General features: G+C 34.7%; 1 protein-coding gene across 1 annotated transcript; it reads left to right on the plus strand.

The window, feature by feature from the left end:
- The first annotated feature begins 34 nt into the window (after positions 1–34).
- LOC108968021 (cytochrome b5-related protein) lies at positions 35–5,091 on the plus strand. Its single transcript, XM_018931746.1, has 5 exons — positions 35–240; positions 3,624–3,750; positions 3,815–4,018; positions 4,081–4,463; positions 4,524–5,091. The coding sequence occupies exons 1-5, from the start codon at positions 158–160 to the stop codon at positions 5,023–5,025; spliced, it is 1,299 nt and encodes a 432-aa protein (XP_018787291.1). The 5' UTR covers positions 35–157; the 3' UTR covers positions 5,026–5,091.
- Positions 5,092–10,942: the final 5,851 nt, after the last annotated feature.

Here is a 10,942-nt window from a genome sequence, read left to right on the forward strand (position 1 = left end):
GAAAAATAAACAATTTAAAATGATTTACGTGAAATCAATCTTAACTCAGTTCTAATTGGACCGGTATTGACGATCGATCGCTGTGCGTTTATACCAACTTTACCGACGTTCARATCCTTTTACGTTTAGCGCAGAGAATAGCGAATTTTTACAAACAATGGTTATAGAAACTTGGAAACAGTCAGGAATTGCAACCAAATTTCCTACTTATAGAAATTCGAAACTTATCACAACAAAAGGGTGAGTAGAGTCACTTTTTTTTAATGCTTTTCGTCAAAAGAATTGCTATCAGTTGCTTTTTTTCTTAGCTGTAGATTTTATTTGGGTATATCATAGAATTATTTTTAGTCTTCAATGATTGTTCAAAACGAAAAACGATTTTAAAATAGCAGCCTTTAGTTGGTGGATTTTGAAAAGTTTGCTATACAAGCAGGGTTCCAGAAAACAGAACAAATGGTTTTTTCGGCAAAATCAATTTATTTTATTCAAAATAGTCTCCTTCTACTTCAATACAGCTCGAACGAGTGTTTTAGCTCGCTGGCCGATATAGGCGCCAGTATGCCGATGAAAGTCTTTTGAGTGGCCTCTACGCCTGTATAACTCTTTCCTTTCATGAGCAAATGCATTTTTCCGAAAAAGGAAGAAGTCGCACGGTGCCATCTCAGGTGAATACGGAGAGTGGTTAATAGATAAAATGTAATTCTTGGTCAAATAATCGGTCACAAGCGTCGATCGATGAGACTCTGCATTACTATTACTATTAACTTTCATTTTCGCGATATTCGGGCCAAATGTTCGGTCAAAATTCGATAAATCGATGTTTTGGAGATGTTCAATTCCATTTCCATGAAAAGTTTTACCAATTTTAAAACAAAATTTAATGTGGGTCTTTGTTCCATTATCGCTCCGATAACAAAAACATACTGACACTTAAAGTAAACGTGTAASTGACTAATAGTTGCTCGAGTTACCGAATCTACGGACGATTAACCATTATTTTTGGTAATAAATTTGCAGGATTTGAAAACTTGGTTCCGAATTGAAATGCCAAATGAATCAAGTAACAACTTGCAAACACTCGTTATATAATTTAGGAGATATATAATCAAGGAGAGCCTATCCCCACTAGCAATAGCCTCATGCTACCACATTGTCATACTTTTTACGGTAACCGGAAATAGCTTCATCCCTAGAAACTGCAAAGCACGCTGGTATAACCCCTTAAAACTCAATAACTTCACTTCCAATCCATGAAATRTSATGAAATGCTCACTGGACAATCGATAAAGATAGYCACAGTCGACATACATATATGTAGATGGCGCCACCATGGGGCGCTAGATTCAAAAATTCCTCTTTACCTTGTAGTCATCAAATCATRATCATCAGGCACATGGTAAATTGAAACCACCCAAATCTATGTATACGGAAAAGTATGCCTGGGGGTACTGATCTTCTATGGTTTTATTTGATATGGGAGGGAATTTCCCTAGCTCACGAAATTTTTTCAATTGAGGTATTCCGTTGAGATTTCTTCATCATGGTTTCAACTGGTTCAGCAGGTTTTTTTGGAGTTTGGTCTACTTTACGCACATTCTCGTAATTTCACAATTTGAGTGATTTGTTGAAAGTTGTAGCCTATTTTGTGTCCTAGACGCTAAGAATGATTGTTGCAAAGTTCTTCTTTGTGTTAGATGGTGACAACTGTTGTGAGTAGTAGTATTATACTTACAACTTCTTACATGCATAGATTCTTATTCTAAATATCTACATATAAGATATATTAAAGACAAATTAAATCTATAAGATAAAGTTTTGGAACTTTTGCAAACTTTTCCAAATGTTAAAAGTGTAGTAATAGATAATAAGCCAGGCTTAAGTACAATACAGTTCAAGTCTTTGATGGAAAGGTTAAACATACAAATTTATTATTGCACACCACGTCATAGTACCAGCAATGGTCAATTACAAAGAGTTCATTCATCTCTAATAGAAATTTCCAGATGTTTAAAACAAGAACACAGTTTAATAATAATTATTAATAATTATTAAATAAAATCGTACAAGTATTTTTTTTTTTCTTAAATGAATTGTTTTATTATACTGCTGAGTAATTCAAAACGATTCAAAATTACTTATTAAACTGTGTTATTATTATAATAAAAGTCACAAAAATATGAAAGATGTACTAAGGAATGATCCAAAAAATTTTAAAGCAAAAATGATTTAAAAAAGTTATGAGAAAGTTTTACATTGGAGCGCACCTTGTATGTTTTAGTGCTGGACCCAGAATACATATGCTTAGATAATGTACATTTCAAGTGTGATAAAACTAATTTATGCAGCTTACTATTACAAAAAAGTGATACATGTCTTCTGGAAATTCACTAAATAGCACATTTGAATATTAGTTTCATTAAAATTTCGTTTCATCATTTTTATTTTAGATCTAAACTTTTATGATATATAATACATATATGTCGAAATTTTGCTTATTTTTGGAAAACAATATTCCACGAATTTTTCTAAGTATTTATATACAGGTGGCAGTAATTATTCTAAATCACATATTAAATTTTAATATATAAAATGCTCATTTGACAACATTATTTATCAGCATTTGGAACGTAGGTTGTGAAATAAATTAAATAATCAGAATTTCTTCTTTTATCTATATTATAAAAAAAAGCTAAGTGTCAGATGCTCATCTTCATCATTTTTTAGATGAGATACAGTAATCCACAATTTCAGCTAAGTATTAAATTCAAAAAAAAGGATTACCTCACGCAGCCCTAAAATTAATAAAAAAAAACTGAACTACGGCGCAGCCTTCACGGATGAATTTCTCATTTTAACTAAATGAATTACAAAATCTGAAAACTTTTTGTAAGTTATTTCATAAAATTCACCTTATTCATGCTATAGTAGGACCTGTATTCCGCTATGAACAATAATTTCAGAGCTAATTTAGAGCAAGTTTTGTGAAGATTTTGTCTTGTTTTCCTCACAAGAACTTTATATTTTGATCAATCAGTTTGTATGCCAGCTAAGTATATCCTATAGTGGTACGCGTGCAGATTTTCGGATTGTTATCTGTGAAAGATTAATTCGCGTATTACATACATATGTACGTATATAAACCAACAGGTAGAAATGCCTAAAACAAGTCAGTTTTTTGTTTTATTATATTGATATACACTTCGGGAGCAAATTAGGATAAAATTCTTACTGTATGCATTGCTCACTTTATCTGTAGTTGTCGCTAAGGTGAGATGTGTTTTTATGAGTATAATGCTTTTCATTTGTTGTAAAGTCAAAATTTGTGGTTTGTTCGTGAACTGTAGGCAAACCACAATATTGTAACGATGGTCCAGCCTCCATAGTCGCCAAACTCCATGTGTGTTTTTAAACTTTAAGATAACCTTTAAGACAACCTTTAACATCGCTAGAAGAACTAAAGGAGTGGGAAATATTTCAAAGATGACAACAATATTGTTCGGGGTATGAAACAGCTAATTGAGTTCAGTATTTATTTTTTAAATTATTGTAATAATTAGGATCGTTTTATATTAACAGCGTATTTGTATATGAGGAATACAATTTTCATTTCTTCTTCTCGACAGATGGATCTTGGGCAAACAAAAAGACGACGAAGCGGAAGGCTTGTGGCGAATATATGATGGAATTTATGATTTCACGGAATTCATTAATAAGCACCCAGGGGGCGAATTTTGGTTAATAGAATCGAAGGTAAAAAATAATATTAATTCAATATGTCGTATACTTTGCTTGTACACTTAAATAATGTTATTAGGGTACCGACATTACCGAAGCATTTGAGGCCCATCATATCTCCAAAGGTCCCCATAAGTTACTTCAAAAATATAAAGTTCGTAATGCCAAAAACCCGCGCATTTATACCCTCACTTTGCATGAAGATGGATTCTATAAGACTTTGCGCGAACGTGTTCGGGAAACTTTAAAAACCATTGATACCACTCCAAAGAAGAAAAGTGATGTTAGTTACACCTTTTTTTGTGAAAAGTAATTTTTAGCTAATAATTTGAATTTAATTTTCAGCTAATACACTTATCATTATTTGTGTCCATATTTATTTTCGCTGTATTAAGCGCCCGCCTGAATAGTATACTCTGCTTGGCGCTGGCCGGCACAGCACTTTGTTGGACTACCATTGTGGCGCATAATTATTTCCACAGGCGAGACAACTGGCGGATGTACACTTTTAATATGAGCATGATGAACTTCTGCTCGTGGCGCATTTCTCATGCACTCTCCCACCATATTTACCCAAATTCATATTTAGATTTGGAATTGTCAATGTTTGAGCCGCTTGTTTGCTGGATCCCCAATCCTTATATAAAGAGCAAGATGATGCGTTACCTCTCAATCGTCACAGAGCCATTGACTTATTGTATTGCTTTTCCATTACAAAAGGCAACCAGGTATTATTTCGTTTTTTTTTAATTTTGAATGCTACGAATGTAATAATACATTTGTTTCAGAATTATTTACTCCCTACGTTATAACAACATCATGTACTGGCATGATATTTTGTCGCTCAGCATACCACTAGCAATATTTCTGTTCTCTGACCTCTCATTGCTTTTATCGCTGCGTCAGTGGATATTCATCACTATGATTGCCAGTTTTGCTTTCTGCGTTATTGGCTTGAATGCTGCTCATCACGACCCAGAGATYTATCACGAAGGTGATGCTGCTCGTGAAGACCGTGATTGGGGCCTATTTCAAGTAGATACTATTATCGATCGTGGGGACTTGAAGGGATCGCAATTCCTGGTTTTAACACATTTCGGCGATCATATTTTGCATCATTTRTTCCCAACTTTGGATCACGGAATTTTGCCTCAACTCTATCCGGTTCTATATGAAACTCTCGATCAGTTTAAGGGGAAATTACGTGAGTGCAATCATTTGGAACATATGCTGGGACAGCATATGCAATTGCTACGTACCACGCCGAACACAAAACCCCAGGGATCTTAAAATTAAACAGTGATACTAGAAAGAATTGCGTTCAAAATAAAGTGTACATTACTTGAATAACTTCAATAATCTGTTTCACAAATTAGCTGAGTTTCATGGCTAACAACGGCCAGCCTTTATCGTTTTACGAGTAAAATAAGTTTTAAGGTAATTGTATACTAATTTACGGCATGAAATTCCATTATTATTACAATAGGTATCATCAGAATGTAGAGTTTTATTTTATACAAGCTGACCCTCCAAGCGTTGTCGTGCGTGAAATTTAGTGTTTTGAAATGAAAGAAAGTTGAATTTATTTTGTGTTGAAAATTATTTATTTGCGATTTTTCCACATTTTTTTCAATGTAACGCAGCTTTATAATTTTCCAACTCATGAACGCGCCACGTATATTTGGCCGCAAGAAAAATATAGCATTTCCATATTTATGCCACAYTCTTCTAGATTATCCTTGTGTCCTGCTGATTGTCAACGCAAAGACAATTTCTCTGGAAAATGAATACATTTGAACTGAAACAGCAAATCGTTGAAACTCAAAGGAATACGTAAAATCAAGCATTCTGCCCYCTTGTATTCGATAGCTGCATCACAATCAGTGAAGGTTCCATTACAGAGTTTCTGCGTATGAAGATTGCGATGCGCATATATGCATAATAATGTCASATCCAACTTTGAAACGCAAATGCTGCAGCGCCATACCAAGCCTCTCCAAAGAATTTAGAAATTTCACTGGATAATTTACGGCTTTGTCTTCATAGTCAATACGATCGATCGTTTTGTATGATCTCAAACCTCACAAAAGTTGACTTTGAATCTTCCAGTTCAAGTAATTAACATCGGTTTCAAATTAAATACGAGATGCTTAACAGTCGAAAAACATTCATGCCTTGCAAAAGTATTATATATATCTTACAAAACGTTTCATTGCCGTACACGTTTCGACCCTTTCGATTCTTGATGATCTCATCTCGTTCAAATCCAATAAACGCCATGTTGCTTTCTGCAAACGTATTTGATCGTTTCATCAAACTGCAATACTCAACATTGATATGAGTTTTGAATGTGAATTAAACAATAATGGCGCATATGGTACTATCCATGTGTTGTCAACTTCGATATAGAATAKAATAGAATAATGTTTCGTGCATTTATTGTCAGACATACAAGCCGAAGKSGGATTGTGGAGTCCGCAAGGTCGTTAACCATATTGGTTTTCACCATTTCGTATAATACTGGATTTATCTSTGGATCAGGAGTTTCCGCAGAAATGATTTAATCAATTTGATCTGGTGTAACCACCATCCACCATCCAAAGAAACCTCTTTTTTGGCACTCAACAGAGTACATACATCCAGCACCATATGCTTCGTACATATGTATGCTTCAAGATGAAATCCATAGATCAGCTGTTGTTTGAAAAGTGCTTTGCCATCGGGACGATCTTGCTAATTCGCGATTCAATAATTCCGTAATCTATAGTATGGTCATCTTAGATTTCAAATGAACGTAACAAACAAATCCACCCGTCCACAATTCCGCTGCTCGTGCATGTTGATGGCTAAAAGAACGCCGACCGATATTAGTGCAACATCATCGTGGCATCGTGACAAATTTCGTTCTATAATTGAAGCATGTTCGCGAATAACGTTGGAAGCGACAGATTTAGAAATGTTGAGGAAATGAAATAAACGTTTAAAGCTTAAAGTTTTATCTATTTTGGATTTTTTTATATTTTTTTAATAGTAATCTGTCTATTTAGAATAAATAAATTGAAATAAAAAATTAATAAAATAGTTAAACTAATAAAAAAAACGAAATTAAACTCATTAAATGGAAAAACGTTTTATATCCAAAATTAAATGGATGCTAACACGTTATTCCACTATGCATAACATATAGTAAGATGGCGTTTGAAACGTTTTTCCGTCAACGTATTTGGAAAGTAAATATTTCAAAACCAAAAAAATTGTATTCCAGTAATACCAACAAAAAAGGTTATAAACATAACGAAAAATCTTTTATTTCAAATAAATTTAAACGATATTTCCGCAAAATGTAATTCACAACGGATATTTAGTAAATAGCATAGAGTATCAATATATGTATTGGTTTATCTTTCATGGCAACTGTTTATAAAACTGTGCATAGTTTTCTGGTAAATACGACGCCATTGCCAGAGGGTCCTTCTTCCTTTCATCACTTACTTTTATTGRATCATTCCTGAGCATTGGCAAAGTATAATTCGTATAATTTCTGGTTTTTTTTTTGAGCGCAAATTATAAGAAGACCATGTTTCTGCTATATTATGCKGCCTACGCATTCTAAGTGTGTTTGGATCGTCTCTAGAATTTTGTATCCACTGTGCAGCAGTTATTTTGCACAAAGGATTTCTATATAAATTTTTGACTAGCATCTCGAAGTTTTTAAATTCATATAGAGCCATTTGATGAATCTGGAATGGATTCGAAGGTCTTACAAAATGAATCATATGACACACATCTGCTGGTGTATAAAGTTGAGTTGCTTTTTTCTTTTTTCGATAAGTGCCAAATCCCGGTCGCATGGCAGAAAGCTGTGCCCTGAAGTAAGAAATTTTTAATCACTTCAGAAAAATAWTTGGTCAGAAGGCTGTGGCACAAAGCAATCATAGTCCAGTTGTTATTTTGTCCAACGCATCTATCGGACCATATAATCAATTTTCTAATTTGATCAGTTTCCAGAATACTGAATTTTGATGTAATGTGTTTCCAAATACATGAAGCTATTTCAGCAGCTCCTCTTTTAGCAATCGTTTCGTGCCATGTGTACATATCGATCGTATTTTCTGAGATATTATGGACAGCAAAATTATAATTGGAATACTGTCGCTGATAAAATACATCAGAATGTGTGAGATTCGGTGACACATACTACTACGGTATTTTTGAATTATTGCCAGCGTTGGAATCATCTCGAAGTTGCGCATATGCTTTATCTGCTTGCTCGTGATGAGCTGTCGCCAATTTTTGAATATTTTCAAATCGTATCATAAATCATATCAATAAAATACTCACAAAGCTTGCAAGTATCATTTCTTGGGAAACCAAATCGTAGTTTGTGTTCTGTATGAAAAATGTGCTTATATGTATGTGTTGTAAGAAATTTGGGTATCCRGATATTTAACTTTGTATAACTCGTCCATTGTTTTAATATTTAAATTGGGGTTAAGACAATTTTTTCGAGATGTTGAACGACCATATCGACTTTCTTGGCTAGGAAAGCTTACTATGTGTTCATCAACGCTTTCCTGTTCTAAGATTTTGTGGGGACGATTTTCATGTTTTCCTCGCTGATCATCAATGTTTTTCCCAATATTTTACTTTTTCAACCAAAATTTGAACTCTGCGCTGCGTTATCTTCATATTTTAAAATAAAAAGTAAAGTAAAAATCAACGAAAAACAACAGCAAGAAAATATTTACCTGAAATGTCTGACAAAACATTTTTTGCACATTCTCTCTCTTTTTCCGTTTAGAGGGGAGTCTTCAACTCTTCTTCTTTTAGGCTCGCTCAATTCAAGAAGTGAGGATAGAAATAAACATTGCTCGTTATAATTTTTGCTATAAAAGTTATCAAAAGGKTTCTTCATTTGTTCATTATCAAGTTTTGCACAATGGAAATTAYAATGGCAATCAAAAACCTATTACAAAATAGTTCAAAATGTATATGAAATAAATATTATGTACTTAAAACGTTTTTCCACTATACCGGCTTTGGGACATTTTTTGCTGGTATAACTAGTTTTTTTTCTATTAATATAAGATTGCCCACTATTTCTTAGCTTTTTACTRTTGAAGTCTTTCCAATTTTCTAAATTTATTTTCTTTTTGGAGCCTCTAACACACTTATCAAGCACACGAGAACACTCACTTTTTGCCATTGTACACACAATAAATAAGTCACTTGAAACGTTATTCCACTGAGTGCTTGATTAAAATGCGATTTGAATACGAACAAGTGCAATAATATGCCTAATTTTGATTTGGATTGATAAAAGRGAGCCATTATAACAGTAATCTGCCAAAAAACCGGTTTTGAAAAAATTGTCGCTTACAACGTTATTCGCGAACATGTTTCAATTGATGCCTTTGTATGAGACGCACATAAAGTTTTCACTGAATAATTTTCAATAATTTACCTTTCAAAGAGCCGAAATAAAGAAAGCAAACGATCGAAATTGAACGATTTAAATAATTTACAAATAAATCAAATGGAAAATAAAACAAACACAATTCTGTAGAGAAAAGTCACTATTTGCAAATTTACGCTTGTAAGTCGGTTAAAGATAAATATTTTCTGAAYTTTTTTTTTTACAAACCATCCTCATTGGATTCTTTTCAGGTAATTTTTCGTTTCATGCAACGGTTTAGTCAGCTTTAGTGAACAGACAAAAATTAAACTTATTTGTATATATGTATAAGCTTAAAAAGCAAATATGGATTTTTGGTGATAGGTATAGAAAAAGGCTATATGAAGCAAATTTTCTCCTTTTGATAAAACTTACAATTGACTTCGTYAATGATTTTATTATCCATGGCTACATTACCAGGAGTGTTTGATAAAATTGAAAAACGAATTGAAGTTGTATATTCTTCTTCTTCTTCCTTATTGGCGTAGACACCGCTTACGCCATTATAGCCAAGTTAACRTCAGAACACCAGTCGTTTTTTCTTTTCGCTACGTGGCGCCAATTGGATATTCCTAGCGTAGCCAGGTCTTCCTCCGCCTGGTTCTTCMACCTGAGTGGAGRTCTTCATCTTCCTCTGCTTTCCCCGGCGGGCACAGCGTCGAATACTTTCAAAGCTGGAGTCCATTTGGACAACAGGACCTACCCAGCGTAGCCGCTGTCTTTCAATTCGCTGAACTATGTTAATGTCGTCATATATCTCATACAGCTCATCGTTTCATCGAATGCAATATTCGCCGTAGCCAAMGCGCAAAAGACCATAAATCTCTCGCAGAACTTTCCTCTCGAAAACTCGCAATGTCGACTCATCAGTTGTTGGCATCATTCGAGCCTCTGCACCATATAGCAGGACGGGAATTATGAGTAACTTATAAAGTTTGGTTTTTGTTTGTCAAGAGAGGACTTTGCTTGTCAATTGTCTAGTCAGTCCGAAGTAGCATCTGTTGGCAAGAGTTATCGTGCGTTSGATTTCCAGGCTGACATTGTTGGTGGTGTTTACTCTGGTTCCAAGAAAGACGAAATTATCTACGACTTCAAGATTATGACCGTCAGCAGTGACGTGAGTGCCAAGTCGCGGATGCGACGACTGTTTGTTTGATGACTGCAAATATTTCGTCTTGCCCTCGTTCACTGCCAGACCCATTTATTTTGCTTCCTTGTCCAGTTTGGAGAAAGCAGAACTAACGGCGCGGGTGTTGAGGCCGATGATATCAATACCATCGGTATACGCCAGCAACTGTACACTCTTATAGAAGATGGTACCTTCTCTATTTAGTTCTGCAGCTCGAACTATGTTCTCCAGATAGGAAATCGCCTTGTCTGAAACCTCGTTTGGTATCGAACGGCTCGGAGATGTCCTTCCCGATTCTGACGGAGCTTTTGGTGTTGCTCAACGTCAGCTTACATAGCCGTATTAGTTTTGCGGGGATACCAAATTCAGAATTCGCGGTATAAAGGCAGCTCCTTTTCGTTCTGTCGAAAGCAGCTTTGAAATCGACGAAGAGGTGGTGTGTGTCGATTCTCGTTTCACGGGTCTTTTCCAAGATTTGGCGCATGGTGAATATCAGGTCGTTTGTTGATTTTCCAGGTCTAAAGCCACACTGATAATATCCGATCAGTTTGTTGACGGTGGGCTTTAATCTTTTACACATTACGCTCAATAGAACCTTACATGCGATGTTGAGGAGGCTAATC

The sequence above is a fragment of the Bactrocera latifrons genome, unplaced genomic scaffold, assembly GCF_001853355.1.
Source record: "Bactrocera latifrons isolate USDA-ARS-PBARC rearing strain unplaced genomic scaffold, ASM185335v1 scaffold_1010, whole genome shotgun sequence".
Taxonomy (NCBI): domain Eukaryota; kingdom Metazoa; phylum Arthropoda; class Insecta; order Diptera; family Tephritidae; genus Bactrocera; species Bactrocera latifrons.